General features: G+C 45.8%; 1 protein-coding gene across 1 annotated transcript in view; it reads right to left on the bottom strand.

The window, feature by feature from the left end:
- The window catches only part of SLC25A37 (solute carrier family 25 member 37), a 112,595-nt gene that overhangs the window by 43,931 nt on the left and 43,366 nt on the right, over window positions 1-25,298 (bottom strand). Inside the window, exon 2 of the mRNA XM_085633282.1 lies at window positions 5,198-5,426. Within this exon, the coding sequence (XP_085489408.1) occupies window positions 5,198-5,426 (229 nt within the window). The remainder of the gene's footprint in view (window positions 1-5,197; window positions 5,427-25,298) is intronic.

Genomic DNA, 25,298 nt, shown 5'->3' with positions numbered 1-25,298 from the left:
AAGCCCCATTCCCTCCAGTTCCTAGGTCTTTTATCACAAGGCACAGAAGGAGTATCATAGGTTATGAAGGGACTGATGGGTGTCTGTTGTCAATGGTAGGCCGAAAGTAGAAATCGTGTCAGGCTTTAGGGGAAAATTCAATATGGTCATAAGAACTGACAAAGGATAGCCATGTTAAACAATATTCAGCATCCATCGGTCTATTGTGATATCTTTCTTCTCTTCCAGGTAACTGCAGATGCTCCTTCCCCCTCGCATCGGAGTGGAGAAAGTCAGAGGGGATAGGCCACAAGTAATTGTTTGGTAGAGGGATTTATTTCCTGTCAACCACAGATTATAACCTAGGTATGAGATCTGGAAGAGATTTTTGCAGAAACACATTAGAGCATTTTAAAAACACAGTCTGAATAAAGTTTATTGTGCGAAACAGCAGGACGACGAGGATAAACTTAGCTTTTGGCTTAGATGAAATGGTCAGAATTTTAAGGTATGAAAGAAGGAACCATTACTGAAACCACCTTGTAGAAGTGTAAGCAAACTCCTAGCTCGTTTTAACAAAACAGTTTACTAATCCTTCAAGGAGGACCGATTCCTACCACAAAGGCAGTCAATGGCTTAAACAGCTAGAGTAAAATCAAGAACACTACTCGAGTCAAGCCACCAGCAGAAGCCACTTCTCGAATGGGGGCATGCAGATCAAGTAAGCCATCAAATGGAAGTTCTCAGTAGATTTTTTCACTGAAAAGGTTTTGTCTGGCTTATTAACTCTACCACAATTGCTGACCCAGGCAAATCTGGGACTAAAACCTGGACACAATAGCTATCACATCTAGATTAGGGGGTATTGAAAGCAAAACTTAAAGGCATACATACATTTTTAATGGATAGTCTAACCTCAGTGCTTCCCTTAGAGATCTCGTAAACCTCTGCGTACCAAGATGCAAACTATGCACATTTGAGAATTGTTCTAAAGCAAAAAAGTTTCATCCCAGGGTTTCCCCTAGTTTGAAAGACACTACATTTCAAATGGGGCAGATGTGATAACGTATCTATTGCTGAAAAATAAAAAGCCACTCAGCAGCAAATTTTTCATATTTTGGTATGAATGTTATTTAGACATGTACAGTCTGATCACAACGTTTGCATTCTCCCTTAGACTTTCTATATAAATGCTGTTGTCACAGTGATTAAGTACTACTGATGGATTACCAATATGCAGCAGACATTAATTGTTTAAAATAGACCGATCAAAATACCAATGAATTGAGCTCCATGTTTGTTCACCCAATTCCCACATAAGACGTAGTATGAGAAATTGAAAAGGTAAAATGTAAAACAAATAACTCAATTATGAACCACAAGAAAAAAATGACTAATCATCTTGTGACTTCACTCATGTGGAGCACGAGAGGTCTGCTTCAAACATCTGATTCACATTCTTCTCTCTCTGGGTAGTAGACTTTTTGATCAACATTGCCAAAGCAATATTGCTTATTTGACTAAAACGAGTGGGCTTCCCTTTCGACTTATTTAAATAGCACATTACAGTGGAGTAGTCTGTAAAGTCCTGATAAAACTCATTTTCATAGTTGAGGCTCTGAAAACCAGCTTTATGTTCCGGATGGTTGCTATGATACAATTTAGTCTCGAGTAATCCAGATTGTATATTTTAAATTTAAAACAGTAGCCATACTTCAACAATCTGTCAGATTTGCTACCTAAATACACTATAATCTAATCCAGTTTGAGATTTGCCTAGGCACGGTGTTGCTCACTTGCCTCAAATGGAGTGCATAGGCAGATTCACTACCTGACTCGTCAATCACACAGAGTGCATAGGCAAAACTATATGAACCGAAACAGATTAAATAGTAGCTTAGGAAAAAGTGTTATGGATAATGGCACAATCCTTATGCACCCACATTATTCTTTAAATTTAACTTCTGCACTACAAAGAAAATGTGCCCATTCAATAAATGAGTGCATATCATGGGGATATACAACATACTAAACTTGCTACCTCGGGCACATGAGCCTAAAAACAAAGCTTTGCCTCGGAGATTCAATCCACAATTTGAAAAAGTCGAGCTCCATTAATAACAATGTTCTTTGGTCTAGATTCTACAAATGATACATAGAACAGAAACAGAGGACATAGCGCAGTTGTCATGTTCAATCTGGCCAGGAGAACCACCGGTGTGCATGAATTCAAAAAATCCGAGAGTGACGTTCAGTCCTTTAGTGAAAAGAAAGAGTTGAGGGACAAGATTCTTTCAGAGGAGGAAAAGGTAGGACTAAGGCACGGTCTATAGAGAACTCCATTAGCTCGACCATTTGACATGGCATGATTCCTTGCAATTTGATGGACAAACTGCAAGCTGAGGGCAGTTTACCCAACAGCTGAAAGGTTTTTAATGTTTTAAATCCCACCTAAACAAGATCGGCAGGACATAAAAGCAAATTTAAAATATGCACGCTGGAGAGAGGGCGCGCGACGGCTGGAGAGGGCGCGTGTGGTGGAGAGAGTGTGCGTGTCTGTGTGTGAGTCTGTGTGAGAGTGAGTCTATAAGAGCGAGCCTGCGAGTGTGAGAAGAAAGTGTGAGAAGTGTGAAAAAGTGCGAGAAGAAAGTGTGAAAAAGTGAGAGAAGAATATGTGAAAAGTGAAAGTGAGTGAGTGAAGGTGAGCGAGTGTGAGAGAAAGTGAGTGAGTGTGAGAGAAAGTGAGTGAGTGTGAGAGAGAGTGAGAGAGAGTGAGTGTAAGAGAGAGTGAGAGAGAGTGAGTGTAAGAGAGAGTGAGTGAGAGAGAGTGAGTGAGAGTGAGTGAGAGAAAGTGAGTGTGAGAGAAAGTGAGTGTGAGAGAAAGTGAGTTTGAGAGAAAGTGAGTGTGAGAGACTTCGTGAGTGTGCGTGCGCACACATGACAGTTCTTAATTATTTTTTTTTACCCAAGGATCAAGTATGATCATAGCCCCTGGAAGGTACCATGCAGATACTCCATCTTATCAGGGCAGTGTGTTTTGTGACTGAAAGATGGAGGACATTAACATATAGCTTAGAGTCAAATGGAGTGCTTTCTGGAACGTTGCCTGGCTGTAACAATGTAGGCAGAGGGTAGTCTTTTTGCTGCTAGCTTTTTCTTTGGATACATATCTAGGTGTAACAGCAGGTGAAGTTGAATACGGTATCAAAGAAGGAGTGCCTTTTAACTACTAAATATCCAGCCCGGAATTTCTTAAAAACATAATTAGTCTTTGGAATAAAAGCATACCTTTCAACGGTAAAGACAGCACTATACCCTTTATGTCTAAATGTAAACAAGATAAGCACATCACTGCACCTCAAACACAAGCACCAACCCAATCACAGTGATAGACAATTAGAACCTCAATATAAGGTCTACAAATTAAGTGCAATGCTGAACATCAACAATAAGGACCAATTAATGCACTGGAAAACCACTAAAAGACCAATAACAGCGCTTCTGCATATTCCTTGTTTTATACTTAGTCCGAGTGACAACAAACAGAAGCTGGTCGACCAATTTTGTTTATACCACATAAATGTTGTCTACCAAATACCAAGTTCATAGAGCATAAATATTCGAAAAACCTCCAGTTTTGAGGCCATTACCTACACAAATGGTTGCATTTTGAATAGACTGTAAAGGTTTCACCTGAACCTGAAATGGGCCGGGGTTTAGGCTATTGCTATAGCCAAATTTGGATTTTACCTGTGGCCCCACCCCTACTCTGTGAGATGATTCTGGGGCAAACAGGGGAGCTTTCTCCAGAGATTACCTAATTTCAAACAGCAGTTTAACTACAGTACAAATCTGCAAACTTTGAATTCATCTAGTACGTTGACCTTAGTCTAATTTTCCTTTTTTTCCCATTTTCAAACTTAGTGGGAAGTACAAGCAAAGTGGCTAGCTATGAACATGCAGCTAGACTAGAACATGGATTGTGATGTAGTCTAATTTTCCTTTTTTTCCCATTTTCAAACTTAGTGGGAAGTACAAGCAAAGTGGCTAGCTATGAACATGCAGCTAGACTAGAACATGGATTGTGATGTCCGAACAGCACAACCTGAGTTTTTGATGCATCAAGTTCCGCTCTCTGCTCCCAAGGTACTGTATGACAATCTCGGCAAGGTCTTTAAATCATCTAAAAGGCCTTAGAAAAAGGACGAAAATCTGTAGTTATGAATGACGACCAAACCAAACGGGGGTGATATATAGGTGCAAATCCATCAAGGAGTGAATGAGAATCCTTGTGACACTCCACACTGAAATCAAGGTGGAATAGAAAAGGGTCCATATTTTCACTTCCTAAGACCTACTCTCCCGGAAGGACTTTGACCAAACATCCCAAACCCGACAGACAGTTTCACAAGACACCAGGTGCCTTATCAAAAGAGCATGTTCAACAGTCTCAGTCTAGGTCAAAATGTAAAGTTTGAAAAAACTACTCTGGGTGACGCATATTTATAGCATAAGGGATTGCTTTCTGAACAAAAACTAGGATTTGCTCACCACTGAGTGGAAACCTGTGTTGCACTGGCAAGGCTATTACAGCAGAAAAAAAAGACAGTAGTGTACTGGTTGGCTATTTACATGTCCAAATGCGAAGAATATGCAGGCTCACCATAGGGCATATATGGGCAATTACTTAAACTGTAAAAAAGCTTTGATGGGATTTCAATGCATCACTGTAAATGGTCCAAAGAAAATTATTACATAGGGCAGATTAAAGAAGCAGAAAAAGATGGATCATAGGTTGCGGAAAAAAAGCATGTACAGACAGCAATTTGCATTTTATAGTATGCAACACGTTGAAAAAAAGAGAAAAGGGAATAATGAGAAGAGATACATCCGAAAACCCTAATTCTGGGTGATTGTTGAGGGTGTTAAGATTAGGTAAAAAGGCACACTTTCTTTTCACTTTTTGGCCCCTTTAATATTTTGTTTTATCAAGGTCCCTAGGACAGCACTAAACTATATTCTACATGTATTTCACTTGATTTTGATGTAATATTTATTTTGTCCTTTTCGTTGTAAAGCTTAATTTGTATTTAAACCTTCAAGGTTAAAATTAAACATTGAATTCAAGGTTTCCCTAGTCAAAACAAATACATCTATGCGTTTTTATCATTCATCAAACACCTCGCAATTAAAAACCGACTGAATTAAAAAGAAGTACCGTTTGCTATGTGGCTGTTTCCACCTTGTTGAATGACGTTGCTTAAAGTCCGTTTCATATTTTCATAGCAGGCAAAGTACAAGGCGTGGGCAGGGCCTGCACCAAGCATGGTAATGTTGATCCCTCGTAGAGGTCGCCATACGCCTTCAGTGCGGACAATTCTTTTAAGCGCTTCATACACACCCCTGTATTGGGCTTTGGGATCCGGCTGCAAACTCTGCATACGGGTCTGTATGAAGAGGGAAAAACAGTGAAAAATGTATCCTGCACTGAATTAGAATAATTGCAAAAAAAATAATTTCAGGTCATTCAAATTCCATGTCAAATAAAATATACAGGAAAAATACGTTAGCCTGCGAAAAAGTCAAATACAATTGTGCAGTGTCAGAGTACTCAGGTCAACTAATGTGATTTGTTGATTAGAAATGGACTTTGTCCCCATAGAAAGGACCTTTCTTGACACATTAACAGACACACGATGAAAGCTTCAGCGTAACTGATGACAAAACACAGCAGAGACATCCCTTAAGAAGACCATAAGCAACTTTTTTAATAAACGGAGGATGCTGAACATGAACAAAAATGTGCAGTGTACATTTTGAGGTATGGCCCGACAGTTTTTCACCTCTGCCAGGCTCATGTAATAAAATATGCGCTGAAAAAGATACCAGGTCTTGCCTTTATAATGCGAGTGCTCAGTGGTTGGTTTGCCAATGCTGGTTTATAAGATATGGTTAGCAAAAAACATCTTAGATCATCTAAAAACTATACATGGCATGATTTATTTTCAAATTCTCTTCACTGAATCTGAACATAATGCAAAAGGAATAAGGCAGTGTTAAATTTAAGGGGAAATTCTTACCAAGGACTAATTTACTTACCAGAGGAGTCAGTCATTTTGTGGTCCCCTGAAGTAGACATGAAACAAATTCAAACCCTTCAAAAGGCACTGCCTCAGACCACAGCTGAGTGAGTGCAGCAGATGACCCTGCCACAGCACTATAAAAGCCTTTGAGTGGCAACACTTGTGCTTTCATGGACCACGCACGCAACCTGGGATTCCTCCTGGACTCCTCCCTCACGATGACCAAACAAGTCAACGCCATCTCATCCTCATGCTTCAACACCCTGCGCCTACTCCGAAAGATCTTCCGGTGGATCCCCACCGAAACCAGAAAGACTGTCACCCAGGTCCTCGTCACCAGCCCACTGGACTACGGGAACGCCCTTTACGCAGGAACCACAGCCAAACTTCAGAAACGTCTTCAGCGCATACAGAACGCCTCCGCACGACTCATCCTCGACATCCCTCGCCACAGCCACATATCTGCCCACCTGAGAAACCTGCACTGGCTCCCCATCAGCAAGAGGATCACGTTCAGGCTCCTCACCCACGCACACAAAGCACTCCATGACATGGGCGCCGAATACCTCAACAACCGCTTCTCGTTCTACACTCCTACCCGCCAGCTCCGCTCCACCAGCCTCGCCCTCGCCACCGTCCCACAAATTCGCAGAAACACCACGGGATGAAGATCATTCTCCTACCTGGCCGCCAAGACATGGAACTCCCTCCCCGCACACCTACGACTGACCCAGGACCATCTCACCTTCAGGAAACACCTCAAGACCTGGCTATTCGAGCAGTAGCGGCCCCCCCTCCCTTCAGCGTCTTGAGACCCTCGCGGGTGAGTAGCGTGCTTTATAAATGTATTGATTGAATAAAGACGATAAAACAAAGACAGCCCTTACATCTGCTCTTCAGCCATGGTCCGGCAAAATATCCCTGTTGCTGTGCTTTCACAGACAAGCTGGTAGGGGTGAGGAGCAATATAGAGGGGATGAGGGCTGGGAGGTTGGACCATCACACAAGGGAGACAGCTAGAACACACATGCACTCTTAGGGACTGCTGAATGAAATCGAAAATCCCAAATGGGAGCAGTGTAATGATACAAGTCTGGCAAATCAAAAAGACCATATAGAGACTACGCTCCAAGGGAAGAACAAACACAGCATTTATTGGAAAAGCCAATAAGTCTTGCCATTAAAAGACATTTGCGGAACTTTAGCCTCGGACAATGCTTATTGAGGATGCGGATTAGCATCAGGTGAAAGAAAATGGTGCTTTGTGCCAATGCTGAACAGCACTAGCAAAAAACCTTTATGAAAAAAAAAAAAAATACCCAGTGTGATGACATGCACATATTTGATTCACCTGATTAAGTCGCACAGCAGTTGGAAATTGAAGACCATGGCCTAGGTCTCTTGCTTCCAAAGTTAGCAGCTCTGTACCAGATGAAATGTGTTGAATGCTTCTATGCTGTAAACTTTGCTCTAAGGTTAACATGACCAGTTTTAATAACAGCTCTAATGTTAAGATTAACACGACCAGTTCTCCAACATGTTTGGTTAAATATTTTTGTATAATACGTAGCCTCCTTTCATCATTTGTCGCAATAAAGAATAGGGAATGAGGACCTGCACTTAAATATGATCTGTTATATTGAGTTACCAATCTGCAAAAGTTCTCACATTGATTTTCAAATGTGTGAATTACATCTGCTACAACGAACTTCCAAACACTTTAGAAGTCATTTCTCAGAAGACGGCACCCGTGGTCGTAATTGTACTGTAGGGGGAAGACTTTCCATCACTTCCAGGCAGTGCGATATATAATCAAGCAACTATTCAGAAAAAAAGAGCATTGAGATAGCCAATTGGTCTCGGCAATGCAAGTTATTGGAGTTGTCAATGTTAAATCCTTTCGATCACTGTAAACCAATTTGCGGGATCAACTGGCAGTAATATTTATAGCCTGGCAATGGATCAGCAGCACTTAGGAGACCATTATTCGAATCATTTAGGTCATGGTCTGGAGTAGAGAAAGAAACGAAACCCAAACACGCTAGCAAACAAGCATTTACAATGCAATGGTCTCGGCATTGTTAAAGTTAGAGCTGTTGGCATTGCTCATGACATTATTCTTGTTTATGTTTTTGTTTTTAAAACATCTAAAGAAACTGCATTGTTATTTACAATGTCAATAGCTTAATCACTCTCCAATGCGAGACCTATTGCATTTGCACCCACACACAGAGCCACACACACAAAGCCACCCACACACAGAGCCACCCACACATACAGAGCCACTCACATAGAGCAACCCACACACAAATAGAGCCACCCATAGAGCCACCTACACACACACACAGAGTTACCCACACACAGACAGAGCCTCCCACACCTAAAAAGCATCGCACAGTCAGGCGAGGAGGCCCGACCGCTCACATCCTTCTGTGAAGGTGAAGGTACACAAACGGCTACGGTCACGGCTCCGTGAGCGGCGGAACAAAAACAGATAACGCTGGCTCTGCGTGCACGCAAGGGGCACGGTGGAAAGTTTGCCAAACGTGACGCGTCTGTAACTGGGCAGGGCACCCTCTGAGCGCTGGCAGTATTGCGAAATGTCCTAAAACGCGTTCGAGATATTTCCGTGTCGAGTAAATAAAAAGAAACAAAACTACTCGGTACACTTTCCCAGTGGCAAGCTAAAACCCGCCTTCATCCCTGCTCGAATGGAAGAGCAGTATCGAGCAGTTTGTTGAAAGTCACATTGCAGATGATCTGCAAACGGTCTCATGCGTGTCTCAGACATCAGCATAGTATTTAAATAACATGCACATAGTTAATAATACAGTGTCAAGAACGTAAATACATACTGTAATGGCATAAAAGGTTCCAAGTGTGCGTCCACGCTTTCACAAATGAAAGGCAACCACATCCCCAGTACATTCAATATCCCATGTAAAATATATACAATATTCGGCACATGCTTAGAGACAACTTCAGATATTGTGCATACCCCAGGACCCCGCAGGAGCTCGCCGACTTGCTAACCATGTTTCTCCGAGGTCAAGCAGAAAAATTTCTCGGAGAAACGCAGCAAATTTTCGGATTGGGGGCGTGTTTTTCTTTCTCTCCTCTTCCCATTGGCTGGAATGTTTACATTCCAGAGGAGAGAAAGAAAGTAAAAAACACGCCCCCGAATCCGAAAAAGACGGGGCTTAAACGGACAGACGCACCTCTTCTCCAATGGCTGGCCTCCGTTTAGGAATCCAGCCAATGGAGAAGAGGGGCGGGTTCAAGCCCCGTACTAAAAAACATTAAATCTCGCGAGCGAGACAACGCAAGCGCAGCCTTCGCTAGCCGAGACCTAAAAAGAGCCTTGCATGCGGGTGCCGCTACAGTAAACACCTCAAGCTGGGGGGCAAGGGGCGCACTCAAAAGCCTCATGATTAGCCAGCACTTTTAACCGTTACACCTCAGAATATTTAGCAATCGGAACCCCTAGAAGACAGTGTCACTGAGCAGGACCTGATTTTAATGCTCTTTACGTTTTTTCCAGATCAACAGGGGCAAAATAAATACATAAAAAAAGATATGTCACTAGACGATGAGGGACGTTACTCAATTTTGTTAATACAGGAGGGTCTTGTTTCCTTTCAGGCACCAGGCATCAGGCATCATATTATTTATAGAGTTACTACTATATTGTAGCTGGCTTAATATATTAAATTAAGTCACTACAGAAATGCAGATGGAATTTAATTCAATACATTAATGTGCTGCAGGAAAAAGGGAAAAAACATTAGTACTCCAAAATTTGCAAATGAACAGCCAGACTCGAAACATGGTGCCCCAGCTGACAGAAGGTGCCACTGCTATTAGGAGGTATCAAGCTCCACTTGCCGAACAACAATCGTGAGCAAGGAAGTGACACGGTGTTCTCATTAGCTGTTCCTCTGTTCCCAGCATGTTAATATTTCTATAATCCTCTGACGGTCGGTGGTGGCAAGAACGTCAGGGGGGCAAATTCTGGGTAGTGACTGAAAATTAAGGACGAAGGGTGGAAATTAAGGACAATGGTCAGTTTTACAGACACATCTGAGTAGGTCAAGAAGGGATCTAAAAGTACAGAGCAGATGGCTGTAAATTACAAGCCCACAAGGCACCTCACTCTACTTTCAGCATGGGCATCAGTATCTTACTGGGCAGTTTCCAGGCCTGCCAATTTCCCAGGGTTAGGTCGAGCCTAGGCAGCGCATGCGCCGTCTCTCTACATGCTGTATTCAGTGAGGGGCTTACAGCTTATAATTGGCTTTGGTCGGTGTCCTTTAATAAAAAAAAAAACGTTGCTTCAAATTGGATAATGGTTCATGCTTGTCCCTCCTTTTTTAGGTCTCGTCTGGCTATCGCGTAAGCGATCGCTCAGCGAGACTTATGTAGGGGCTTCAGAAAATGCTCCCAAAGGCTTCCCAGGTGGATCGGGTGGCGGTTACGCGCACAACCACGCAGATTCCATTTGCCACCAGCTACTTCCTGCGCGTGCGCCGCCTCACGCATTCAGAGAGATTTAGTAAGGGGCACAAGACCTTAGGAATGCGGTTTATGGCCAGTGCATGTGAGGCATTCAAGCGCAAAGCTGGCATCTGTTATCTGACTTGAAAGCAGCAGACTGCTTTCGCCAGCGCGCGCTCGACCTCACTTCCTGCATCCCCTCTTACAACAATTAACTTTCGTTATAACTCACACCACATATGCTCGTTCCCTTCCACACTGCTGCAAACCGCACACTGCTGCACACCGCACACTGCTGCACACCGCTGCACACCGCTGCACACCGCACACTGCTGCACGCCGCTCACTGCTGCACGCCGCTGCATGCTGCACACTGCTGCACGCCGCACACGACGCACACCCCACACTGCTGCATTACTCACTGCTGCACGACACTGCTGCACGCCGCACAGTGCTGCACGCCACACACTGCTGCACGCCACACACTGCTGCACGCCACACACTGCTGCACGCCGCACACTGCTGCACACTGCTGCACGCCACACACTGCTGCACGCCACACACTGCTGCACGAAACTGCTGCACGCAGCACAATGCTGCATGCCGCACACTGCTGCACGCCTCACACTGCTACTCGAAACACTGCTGCACGCCGCACACTGCTGCACTCCACACACTGCTTTTATGCGAGTTTATGCTACTGACATTGTAAATGACAATGCCTTTTATTTGCACGCCACACACTGCTGCATGCCACACACTGCTGCACGCCGCACACTGCTGCACGAAACTGCTGCATGCTGCACGACACTGCTGCACGCAGCACAATGCTGCATGCCGCACACTGCTGCACGCCTCACACTGCTACTCGAAACACTGCTGCACATCTGAGTAGGTCAAGAAGGGATCTAAAAGTAAGTTAATAGACGGCTGACTCAAATACATGTCAAAGTATATTTATGTTATTTAGTTTGCATACTACTGTGAGTTTTGTTCAAACATCCATAAGTTACTGCACTTGTTTAAAGCTATAAAACCTAGCAAACACATTGACTTTAAGCTGATAAGAGGGAGCAGTTGTCAAACTATTATGTCCCTTTACCCTGTACAAGATTCAGCAGAATGATTAATACTACATTGTTCAAAATATGAACAGTATGCACTTAGTTGGTTCATACCCATGCATGTGTGCATCCATCCACCCAAGCACCAATTCTCTTATCCATCCATGCACCTACCCAAACCCATCCATCCACTCAGCCATCCGTCCATAAACCCAACCATCCATCCGTCCATAAACCCAACCGTCCGACCGTCCACCCACCCACCCACCCACCCACCCATCCATCCATCCATCCACCCGTCCGTCCATCCACCCAACTGTCCATCCGTCCGTCCATCCACCCAACTGTCCATCCGTCCGTCCATCCACCCAACTGTCCATCCGTCCGTCCAGCCACCCAACTGTCCGTCCAGCCACCCAACTGTCCGTCCAGCCACCCAACTGTCCGTCCGTCCAGCCACCCACCCGTCCGTCCGTCCAGCCACCCAACCGTCCATCCAGCCAGCCACCCAACCATCCAGCCACCCAACCGTCCATCCAGCCACCCAACCATCCAGCCACCCAACCGTCCATCCAGCCACCCAACCGTCCAGCCACGCAACCGTCCGTCCAGCCACCCACCCGTCCGTCCGTCCGTCCAGCCACCCAACCGTCCGTCCAGCCACCCGTCCGTCCGTCCGTCCAGCCACCCGTCCGTCCAGCCACCCGTCCGTCCGTCCAGCCACCCGTCCGTCCGTCCGTCCAGCCACCCGTCCGTCCGTCCGTCCAGCCACCCGTCCGTCCGTCCGTCCAGCCAACCGTCCGTCCGTCCAGCCACCCGTCCGTCCGTCCAGCCAACCGTCCGTCCAGCCACCCGTCCGTCCGTCCGTCCGGCCAGCCACCCGTCCGTCCGTCCAGCCACCCAACAGTCCATCCGTCTGTCTGTCCGCCCAACCGTCCGCCCGTCCGCCCGCCCGCCCGCCCGCCCGCCCGCCCATCCATCCATCCATCCATCCATCCGCCCGTCCATCCATCCATCCGCCCGTCCATCCATCCATCCGCCCGTCCATCCATCCATCCATCCACCCAACCGCCCGTCCACCCACCCAACCGCCCGCCCGCCCGTCCACCCAACCGCCCGTCCACCCAACCGCCCGCCCGTCCACCCAACCGCCCGTCCACCCACCCACCCAACCGCCCGTCCACCCGCCCATCCACCCAACCGCCCATCCACCCAACCGCCCGTCCACCCGCCCATCCACCCAACCGCCCATCCACCCAACCGCCCATCCACCCAACCGCCCATCCACCCAACCATCCAACCGCCCATCCACCCAACCATCCAACCGCCCATCCAACCGCCCATCCAACCACCCAACCATCCATCCATCCATCCATCCATCCATCCAACCAACCGTCCGTCCGTCCCTCTATCCAAACCCGTCCGTCCTGCCACCCGTCTGACCATCCGTCCGTCCTGCCAACCGTCCGTCCAGCCACCCAACAGTCCATCCGTCTGTCCGTCCACCCTACCGTCTACCCAACCGTCCGTCCATCCATCCATCCATCCATCCATCCGTGTACCCAACCACCCGTCCGTCCACCCGTCCACCCAACCAACCAACCGTCCCTCAATCCATCCATCCATCCAAACCCGTCCGTCCTGCCATCCGTCCGTCCTGCCACCCGTCCACCCAACTGCCCGCCCACCCACCCACCCATCCGTCCATCCATCCATCCACCCCCCCACCAATCCCCCCCACCCACCCTTCCATCCATCTGTCCACCCAACCGCTTGCCCATCAATCAATCCATCCATCCACCCACTCGTCCGTCCAGTCGCCCCTCCGTCTATCCATCCTTCCACCCACCCACCTGTCCGACTGTCTGTCTGTCTGTACGTACGTCCATCCATCCATCCATCCATCCGTCCGTCTGTCCATCCACTCAGCTAACCGTCCGTCCGTCTGTTCATCCACCCGTCCTTCTGTTCATCCACCCGTCCGTCTGTTCATCCACCCGTCCGTCTGTTCATCCACCCGTCCGTCTGTTCATCCACCCGTCCGTCTGTTCATCCACCCGTCCGTCTGTTCATCCACCCAACCGTCCGTCTGTTCATCCACCCAACCGTCCGTCTGTTCATCCACCCAACCGTTTGTTTTTGTTTGTTTGTTCATCCACCCAACCGTCCGTCCATACATACATACGTCTGTCCATACGTCCACCCGTCCGTCCATACATACGTCCATACATACGTCCGTCCATACGTCCGTCCATACGTCCGTCCGTCACCTTGTGCCGGTTGTATTCGGCCTGGAGACTTCAAGAAGTTGTCCCAAAACAATGTCCACAATGACCACTGTGTAAGTTCAAGAGTAGTCGGGCAGTAGCTCTGGCAGGGCTAAAAATGAGAAGAGGCATGACGTATGCATGCCCTAGGCAAATGGGAAGACCGCGGAACGGAGTGAGGATTGCTGCAGCCAATTGCAAGACTATGGGCGGGCAGAAGCCCATGATGTAGATAAAACATACCACGGTTCGAGACAGTACATGTGTGCCGTCTTGGAGCCGAGACCTAAAAAATCTTATCATTCTCAAACAAAAACTCATCTGTCCAGTGGCAAAAAATAAATTAAGGATTAAGGGCTCGGTGCATTAAGGATTTTCAGCAGAGTCTCCCAGAGCAGATGGCTGTAAATTACAAGCCCACAAGGCACCTCACTCTACTTTCAGCATGGGCATCAGTATCTTACTGGGCAGTTTCCAGGCCTGCCAATTTCCCAGGGTTAGGTCGAGCCTAGGCAGCGCATGCGCCGTCTCTCTACATGCTGTATTCAGTGAGGGGCTTACAGCTTATAATTGGCTTTGGTCGGTGTCCTTTAATAAAAAAAAAACGTTGCTTCAAATTGGATAATGGTTCATGCTTGTCCCTCCTTTTTTAGGTCTCGTCTGGCTATCGCGTAAGCGATCGCTCAGCGAGACTTATGTAGGGGCTTCAGAAAATGCTCCCAAAGGCTTCCCAGGTGGATCGGGTGGCGGTTACGCGCACAACCACGCAGATTCCATTTGCCACCAGCTACTTCCTGCGCGTGCGCCGCCTCACGCATTCAGAGAGATTTAGTAAGGGGCACAAGACCTTAGGAATGCGGTTTATGGCCAGTGCATGTGAGGCATTCAAGCGCAAAGCTGGCATCTGTTATCTGACTTGAAAGCAGCAGACTGCTTTCGCCAGCGCGCGCTCGACCTCACTTCCTGCATCCCCTCTTACAACAATTAACTTTCGTTATAACTCACACCACATATGCTCGTTCCCTTCCACACTGCTGCAAACCGCACACTGCTGCACACCGCACACTGCTGCACGCCGCTCACTGCTGCACGCCGCTCACTGCTGCACGCCGCTGCATGCCGCACACGACGCACACCCCACACTGCTGCATTACTCACTGCTGCACGACACTGCTGCACGCCGCACAGTGCTGCACGCCACACACTGCTGCACGCCACACACTGCTGCACGCCACACACTGCTGCACGCCGCACACTGCTGCACGCCGCACACTGCTGCACACTGCTGCACGCCACACACTGCTGCACGCCACACACTGCTGCACGAAACTGCTGCACGCAGCACAATGCTGCATGCCGCACACTGCTGCACGCCTCACACTGCTACTCGAAACACTGCTGCACGCCGCACACTGCTGCACTCCACACACTGCTTTTATGCGAGTTTATGCTACTGACATTGTAAATGACAATGCCTTTTATTTGCACGCCACACACTGCTGCATGCCGCACACTGCTGCACGCCGCACACTGCTGCACGAAACTGCTGCATGCTGCACGACACTGCTGCACGCAGCACAATGCTGCATGCCGCACACTGCTGCACGCCTCACACTGCTACTCGAAACACTGCTGCACGCCACACACTGCTTTTATGCGAGTTTATGCTACTGACATTGTAAATGACAATGCCTTTTATTTGTTTTAAAACCAAAACATATATAAAAGGCATTGTAATTTTACAATGCCAATAGCTCAAACTCTTATAAATGCGAGACCTATTGCATTGCAAATGCTTGTTCTAATTTGTTGACTCCCATGGATTGCCCCCAGGACGTGTCCTCTTCCACTGCTCCTTTTTCACTTTACACTACGTAACTTACTTTCAGCCATAGCTATGTCAATGCTGGTGGCGTGTTCTACTCTATTCCACACAACAACACGCTTCTCACTTATCTTGCTCTCAGCTGCTCCTGCTAGTTTATTAGTTGGTTTCTGACGGCGCTGCTCCCAGTTGATTGTGCTGACAGCGCTGCTCCCAGTTTTACTGCTAGTAAACCATCTGTTTAGTCTTTTATGTATGTGTCTGTTTATCCAGCCATTTATTCATCCAGTTACAAATCGATTACGTATTACAAAGAGGTTATGCATGTACCTTTAATTCCCTGAACACTGCAGAGGGCAAGGTCATGTCAACCAGGACAGCTTGCACTTGACCACACTTACTGGGATGTGGAGGGACGTCGATGTGATATTATTGGTGCTTTTATCGGTTTGTCACCTTATAAAGTGGAAACTACACCCAAATCCGATTTCAGAGCGCCGTATGGAGAAGAAGCATTTGCAATGCAACAGGTCTCGTATTTATGAGAGTTTGAGCTATTGGCATTGTAAATGACAATGCCTTTTATGTATGTGTTATTAAAACAAATAAATGGCATTGTCATTTACAACTGAAGTGTTTGAGGAATATTATTGCACAATGAGCAGTGCTACAAGTACATTAAACAGGAACTACTGTCAATATGAAATACAAAACAGCACAATGCATTCTTAGCACACATAGCATTTTGCATCCCTACCAAAAGTGCACCGAGTATCTCTGAATTAATAAGTAGCACCAGTGACAAAACTGAGCAGCGCCACTGGCGCACTGGGGAGCACTGCGGACTCAGGGGCATATTATCAAGCACGGCGTTAAAACGGTCGCCGCTATAGCGGCAGAAAACTGCAGCTAAAGCTGTGATAATGGGCTTGATAATATGCCCCTGAGAATTCCCATAGAAGCCCACCTTCTGGTGTCAACAAGAGCTTCTATTGGAATTCTCTGCGGCATATTATCAAGCCCATTATCGCCGCTTTAGCGGCAGTTTTCTGCCGCTAAAGCGGCGAAAATTTTAATGCCGCAGAGTAGGCATCGTTAAAATCACTCCAGGCACTTTAGCATCACATTTGTACTTTAGTAAGTGCCGCTACAATACTGAACAGCAGCTTTGCGCATTTAACTACTGTGGTATATTTGAGCAACACTTGCGGCACCCTGAGAAGCCATGTCACTCATACCAGCCATGGGTTGTTTGTGTGTATCCTGGCACATTATGCAGCACCAAATAATGTTCGAGCAGTGCTCTTTAACATTAAGCAGCACCATTGTTGTATTACAGCAACCCTGACTATCCATGCAGAATTCTGGCCTAATTTTGAGCTACACATTGGCATAAGTGGATGCTGACCATTTATTTTCAATATTCACTCTAGAATTTTAGAATAAAAGCAGTGACACACTGAGCAACATCCAGGGAAAGAAAACAGAGGAAGAGTAGGCAGAGTCGTTAAAAAAAGTGAATTAAGTTTTGGCACATGTATGGTTTTGTTGTGCTAAATTATTTTCTCTGAGGCAATCATTGTTTGAGCTTATATTCACACATGCAATGTCTCTATGGGTTTAACTAAATTGGATGTTCTCATAAATCCTAATTCTGCAGATTTACACCATGCAACATTTTTTTTTTAAATATGTTAATACGACTGTTAACAATATTACTTGATCATATCTAGTTTAGCCTAGTTTTTTTCAAAGCATAAACACGTTAATGAAACAAGCACTAACAAAGCCAATCTGTCCGGGTCTTGTTTGGAAACATATGCGGTACAAGTGTAAAACCAATAAAAAGAAAAAAAATTCGCCATCTAAAGATGGCATACATATGCTTGGAAAAAATAAAAATAAATCTGTAGCAAAAATAAATTATGACAACATGAAACAATAGCAGATATCGGCCTGACAATCCTGGCATTGAAGTGGACGACTTTATTTGACGAGGACTAACAGGTCAATTCTCACAGTCTAGAAAACTAGTGGCTTAACTGGGGGAACTCTACACAACTTGCTGTAGTCCTAGGGGGACGGAAGAAAATTGTGGACGACACTTCAATAGATCCATCAATAATGAGGGCTGACAAAGTCCTTTTATTTATATAAAATGTTTTTAGTTTTGTTTAACATTTCTGGAAAAATTAGACAGGCAAGAGAGCCAAGACTGTCTCTAGACCAGACCTAAAAAAAGAGCAGAGCACTACTATTACTACTACAGCGAAAGGTGCTACGAAGCTGTGAAAGGCGTATGGTTTCTTACCTGAAAAATATTATTTACATGCTAAGAAGCTATGAGAGAAGCACACGATGCCTAACCTGAAAACTATTTACGAAAAGTAGTTATCAAAAATGGACACTAGGGGGTCAAAGGTTGAGCGACATCACTTCCTGTTATATTTTGGAAGTCAAAAGTCATGTTACATCGTGTTGTGTGAAATTATCTGGTCAAAAGTTTGGTAGTGCCATTTTCGTTATCCCTGTGTTTGTTGTGCGTCTTTGAAGAAGTTTTCCACATGTGTACAAGCTAGATAAACACAGGAGCACTGAACAGGGCATTCTTGGGGAAGAGAAAAACACGTAGCGCCATGGATACCTAACTGGGGTTGTGATAAACGTAAAGCCTCTAACAACAGTACACTCATGAACTCATGCTATTTTACAAGAAGTCTGAAGTATTTTGCTACAAAATTATATGTCTCCTGGTTTTGAAAAAATGTTGTCCTGTCATTATATGTTCTAAAGCAATTAGATACCTTTGGGCCATGTCCGTGCTGTATAAAGTTGAAAAAATAAATAAACTTAGATAAAAAATGCATGCTTCTGTCAGTTTTTAAACATGTGAGACAGCCCTGCAAGGTTTGTTTACCCTGCCGTTAATCACGGGTGCCTTTTTATCAGCAGCAGGAATTCGGTGCCTACAAGCTAACATTTTACTCACCTTCGTTTTAGGCAGAGCTCGGGTTACCCGCTTCCTTGGGGCCCAGCTGATGCAAAACCCTGTGCATGCACGCTGCCTGGGAAGAAGTAGGAAGCAAACTTACATGAAGCCATCAATAAAGCGGTTATCTCTCTGAGGGTTGGAGGTGGGTTTGTAGAGGGGAGTTTTGTTGTGCTCGTAAACATTCCAAGGCGGCCAGCCGCTGGCAGAGCGGATTGCCATGTCCGTGCCGTGCCCCGAGAGGCTGCAGCAGCCCATGCAGCTCACACCTTGGCAGCGATGATAGGCGGCGTTTGCTACCTCAAGGGGACAAAGATGGCGTCACCCTGTTGAAATGGGCCGGACTAAAAGAAGACAAGGTGGTAACAAGTAAGCCCAATTGCCAATCACACACCAGCGTTTAACATAAACGCTGACGCAAGCCAATTAAAAAGAACCGCGTGGCTTAAAGTCCCCTTCTCAATCCGTATCGATTCCAAAAAGCCCTCGCAGAGCAAGAAGCGCATGCGCTCTGCAATGCCAGGCGAGACCTAAAAAGTATGATAACATCAGGCAAAGTCAGCCCTGTGTTGATTGGCAGCAAAGTAGAACACATTGTTTGCAGTACATTGGTCAGCTGTTCTAGAGCATTATAATGAGTCACTGGAATTATGCTGCAGGCGATGGCCAAATTCTTCTGCAGGGTGGATAAACTATGTGGCAAGAATAGGAAATTATGCAGCATATTGCAACACATATTGTGATAGTATTACTTCATTGTTTTAAAATGTTTACACTCTTACCTGTCAGGGCTTGGGTTTTACCTCAGTAACCGATGAACACCCAAATACAGAAAAAAGTCTACAGAGTTACCCTCATACTTCGATGTTCAAGAAAGATTTGAGGCAGAGGGAACACTTTGCTATTATGCATTATAAAAGAAAAAACAAAAAAGCAGTATCTAAATTGTTATTTGTGTACGTGTGATGTAAAGCACTCCGACACCATGCATTGGGATGAGTAGTGCCACTTTACATCACCCATACAGCTAACTAATACATTGACAATAAATCATATGTGCGTTCATCAATATAAAGGATGTGTTACATTAAACAGTGAGGGTTACAAGATGTAACCCCCATGTCCTTCATACCTCACTGTGCTGTATTTGAAGGATTACAACTTATGAACTGCAAGTAAGAAAAGTATCTGTCTAAAAGCAGTAACCCACTTACTCATTTAAATAAAATAAAAATCTGTCATCTGTGTCCTTGGAGTGGTTTTCCCTGACTTTTGCCTCGACTTCCTATGTTTTTGCTGGCTTAGATGCTTTGGGCACTTTGCCACTGCTGATCAGTGACAAAGTGCAAGTGTTCCCTGTGTAAACTGATATTGTAATTGGTTCTCCCCGATTGGCATATTTGTTTTACCAGTAGGTTCCTAGTAAAGTGCACTGAATGTGCCAGGGCTGGTAAATCAAATGCTACTAGCGGGCTTGAAGCACTGATTGTGCCACCCACATGAGTAGCCCTAAAAAGAGGTCTCAGGCCTGCCATAGAAGTGCCTGTGCGCAGTTTGTTAACCGCCATGTTGACCTGGCAAGTGCACACACTTGCCAGGTCCTACCCTTCCCTTTCCTTGCACATATGGTAAAGCCCAAGGTACCCCACCTGGGCGGGGTGCAGTATATGTGAGAGGTGGGATATGTACTGGTGTGTGTGTAACAGGTCCTGATAGTAAAATACTGCCAATTTCGTTTTTAAAAGGCTATCTTGCTACTAAAGACCTGGGTGTTCGAGCGGTAGCAGCACCCCCCCACATCCCCCCCCCCAGCGCCTTGAGACCCTCACAGGTGAGTAGTGCGCTCTACAAATTCCCTGATTGATTGATTGCCCATGGGACAGAATAGGGAATGCTTTGTGACATTCTACAAGCATATCATCCCATAGGAGTAAGATAGAAAATTGGAGTCCAGAATCTCTGAACTCAGGTTTTAAGAACTCATCTTTTAGTAAAGATTTTTTTTAATTGTGTGTTTGAAAATAGCACTTTTAGGAAGTGGCTTTTTTCTTGTTCGACCTTTCTGTGTACCTCTGCCAGTTTGTAGATGGACTGTCTGGTTTCAGGGTGACAGAGGATGTGCATTCCCTGTAGACAGTCTCGAGAAGGAGGGGGGGGGGGGAGAGATTAGGTGTGCCTGGCCCTTCCTGGATGACCCAGCCCTGAGCTGAATAGACCCTGGCTGCATATAAAGTGGTGTGAGGAGATTTACCCCGCACCTGAATGGTGCTGGTCTACCTTGCACAATGCTGTCTCCACCTCCTGTGGTCATCCACCTCCTGTGGTCATCTTGCACCAGTGAAGGCCGAACTGGTTTTAACTGGGCTCAGAGCCCCTTGCACACAGAGAACAAATACATTTTGAGGTATAAGTATCAGACCCAAAACCCCGGAATTTAGATCATTCCTGGAATTCAAGAGGAACCTTTGCCAAGGCGAAGAGCTGGAGAGACTGAGGAGAAGTACTGCCCTTGCGTGTGTCTGTGGTTGGCCTGCAGTTGCTGTTTCTGCCAAGGAAAGGAGAAGGACCTTGCGTGCTGTGTCCCCTGCTTGAAGGAGATCTCCATGGGCCTGAAGTGAACTGGCCTCCTGTTCAGAAGTCTCAGGTACATAAAGACTTAACCCCCAGCTCCCCTGAACTCTGCTGTTGTGAGTTCCGACCTGCCAGGAGGTGCCTGTAACTGTGTTGGTCCTCTAGAGGTTGTTTATGCTGTTGGGAGCTAGAAGAAACCCAAGACAAGCAAGAAAACCTGTTTCCGATGCCGTCCACGACGCTGCTGTGACGCCGCGACCTGCACCGAGGCCCGTGGAGCCGCTCGTGAAGTGGACGACGCATCGCCGGCCTGCTCCGCAGTTCCGACGCCGACAGTGATAGGCCATGCCGAACGCCAGAGCTCGCATCGGCTTAGTCATAGCCAGAGCCTACATCCTGTTATCACGGCGCTGATAACCGCCAGGGGCAACTCTACAAACCTGCCGACATCGGCCATCTTGGACGCCTTGCATCGTCACCGACTTCGTTTCCAAGCTACTGTTTGTTTGGGGGTCTGTGTGACTTCGCACCTTACGCAGAGATCCATGCGGTCGGAGCCATACTATGGATTTCTTGCTATCACAACGTCACAATAGCCCCAGTTAGTGCTATTTGATTTCTACAAGGTTATTTTTGCAATATCCTTTTGAAAGTCATTTTTCTGAATATCTGCATGTTGGATTTTTGTCGTTTTGGTCTTTGTTTAGTTTAGCTACTTTATTTTTCTAAATTGGTGTGGTGTCCATTTGTGGGGTTTTCATTAAGGCTTGTCACTGCAGATCTGTCGGAGGCAGCGTGTATCACACAAGGACCAACTTACAGTGTACTGAACATAATTTTGCATTCTGTGATGCACACACATCAAACAGTGGGTAGTCCTTTAAAAGAAATCAGTTAGATTGGCAAACAAATAACAAGAGAAAAACTCTGAAGTGCTTCCCAATACACAGGAATGGTTAAGAAAAAGGAGGATCAGGGTAACCAGGAGCCAGAGAGTAGAAGCCCAGGGTCTGACTTTGGGCGATGGTCACTGACTCACGGTCAGGAAGGGCTGGCTCTCCACTGCACTCCCTTTGAGGGAAGATCCTCACTTACCAAGAAGTGGAGCTGCGGCCAGTTGTGGATAAAATGTCTATAAGTGCATATGGAGTGGGGCACAGACAGTTGACTATCTACTAAAACACCTAGCCAAGCTGATGTATTAAGCTCACCAAAAGGGCATCCTATATTTCCTTTTAAAGATCATTAACAGAGTGCTAAAATCTTAAGTTTGTGGCATGAAGGTTGAGCACTTTCAGATACAAATTGAACTATGCAGGATTGCAATTCCCTCTGAGGAAGAGGCGATGACTACTTCAAAAGAAGGAGCAGAAAATGCAGACAGAAAGGGCAACAAGACTAAACCAGAGCAAATAACTACAAGCTAAATTTTGTGAATGATCACGTCCATCAGGAAGACAAGATGATGCACATAGGAGAACACCGGTCCATTCCAGACAGAGTATCTCCCACTCAAGGCTAGTCGATAAACAGCTGGCTCAGAAAGTCTGCAGTCTTGTTCTCATACTCCAATAGAAACGCCTCAAAAAGACAAACCTGCCATTCATTAGCCTACTACCAAGGAATTCGAGGGTGATAACCCACCCCCCCTCCTTGAGGAGCCACGTTACAGTGATATTGTCCATCAAGACTTGAACCTTTCCGATTTACATTAGGAGATGGAAAGGTTTCAAGGTCAGTCAGATTGTGGTTAGCTACAAAACATTTTAACAGAGGTTTCTTTCAGATCCTGTAGGTAGGTGGGCAACCCACTCCTGGAAGCATATGTCAGTCAAAGTCACATCCAGCCATAGAGGTTCAAACATTCCGCCTTTTGAAGGATCTTTGCACACTTCCACCAGTGCAACTCCAACACCACAAAAGGATAGAAGCAAATCTTGTCCTTCATGCCCCAATAAAACAGGCTGCAGAGAAGTAATGGTATAGGGCCTCGAAGTCCAAGACATGCAACGTACCCTCATTGGGGCTGAATGGGTCTGTTCTTAAAAGAGGCACTTCATGAATAGCCGGAATTATTTCTGCTGGCAGAAATGCATTTATAAGGCGAGTGTTGAAAAATGGTCCCCCATTCAAGACTCCTTTGGAAAGTGGTCAGATAGGATTTCTTTCAGTATACTTGCAAACCAAACTCTAGAAAAAGGATGGCTGTAAGAGACTACTCGACATGAGGCATGAGGTAGCTCTGATCAAGCAATTGGTCAAATGTGGTAGTTGTCCCCAAAGCCAATCGGAAATGAGTAGCCACAAACTCCATGCCCTTTGTGATCAAGGATGATGGTTCAAAGGTAGAATCTCGAAATGGAGATCCCCCTACCAGTGGATCTCAGAAATCTTGTGTGCAGCTGTACAATATGAATAAGGAAGTGAGCATCCTGAAGATCCATGAAATGTTATGGAAAGAAAAATCTTAATTTAAAGGATCTTGTGTCTTCAGTTTGGAAATATGCACAACTGTCTCCAAGAGGAGTAAACGCCTTAAGTGTTATGCCCCTTCAGAATTAACATCACTGGCTCATTCCAGGTGAAGAACCTAAAGTGGAAGTCACTACTAACTACAAAGCAATCTTCAAATTCAAACAAAACAAAAAAAAAGCAGGGAAGTTGGGTAGGAGTGACGCGGGATATGTTGTAACAGGGCATCCAATTCTTGAGAGCCAGCACAGGCAGAACTCAACGTTTTTAAGAATTGCCTCTTTTAAAGTTATCCAAGCTGCTGAAGCACCTTCTGCTGGAAAGCTCAGGCTTTAAGGTTGGAATCTGCTGTAAGCAGAGGCCAGCAAATCTTCGTTTCCTTCTTCCTCTTTCGCAATCGTGGAAGAAATGTTTAGGTTTTCGTTAAAGCTCATAAAAGAAGATCTAGATCCTGGGCAAGACCTCATACTTAACCCATTCTTAGATGGACAAAGGGTATGATCATTTTCTTTCAGCCAGGTCAAGAGGTGTTCTGACTACTTCCTCCTATAAGCCCTAAGTCATGCATAATCAAGAAAGTGGAGGTTGGAGGTGCTTATTCCACTGATGGAGATGGCTGCACATCAGACTGACTATACAGGCAAGATTACGGTGGCCTGTAAGCAGTGAGCCTAGTGGCGTTTCTGAAGCTCTGTGGAGGAACCATTTGAAGTAGAACAGGGTCAAGAGTCACCAGTCTCTAACATGGTTGAGGATACCGCGGTGGGGCCCTTCATTTTTCAAGCGATGTGGGCAACGAGGCTGCTAGATCGACTTCATTCCCAGTAACCTGTGTCCTCAATTGTAATCTCCCTTTATCTGTGTGCTAAGGAAGTCTGGTAGCGTGGGCACTGCTGTCTGCATTGGATATAAGAGCAATAGGCAGCAAGCAACTCTGCTTTTTCTTGTTACTTAATATGTTGCTTTGCATTTGTCTGTTTGTTAGTGCCTTTTACCTCTTGCAGAAACTCGCTTTGCATTTTCCCAGTAGGCTTTGTCCTCCAATTTCCAAAGTATTCTTTCATTCGAATGGTAACTTAGTGGGTGGTGACAGTTTTGCAATCCAGAGAAAGCTTAATTCAAGCAAATGTTTCTCATCCCTTTTCCTGGGTCTTTTTCATATAATCACTGGTTTGTTGTCATTATCATCTTTACCCTTCATCTCCACAGAGCTTGCAATGGCCAAGAAGCACAACGCTAGACTAAATAATTAGGCAGGCAGTGCAAAGCATCTCCTAGTTCTACCTATAACCCCACTTTAACATTATTACTCTATGTGGGTGACATCCTGCATACACTCTTGGACAACCCTAGTCTGATCCTGGCCCTGCTGGAAATCATTTGCAGCACTCTCGTGCTGCAGTATCAACTGGAATACGAGCAGGCCTTACCGATGTCTCAGATGACCACCTGTGCGGCTGTGTCTGCTTACCTCTTTCAGTGAAGTACCTGGAAATTTACATTTACCGCGGCCTAGAGCGTATGGTTCGAGACAACCTTGAACAGCTGCTGGCA

This window comes from Triturus cristatus, chromosome 11 (assembly GCF_964204655.1).
Source record: "Triturus cristatus chromosome 11, aTriCri1.1, whole genome shotgun sequence".
Taxonomy (NCBI): domain Eukaryota; kingdom Metazoa; phylum Chordata; class Amphibia; order Caudata; family Salamandridae; genus Triturus; species Triturus cristatus.
Note: the sequence above shows the minus strand (reverse complement) of the source record. Positions and strands in the feature narration are given on the sequence as shown.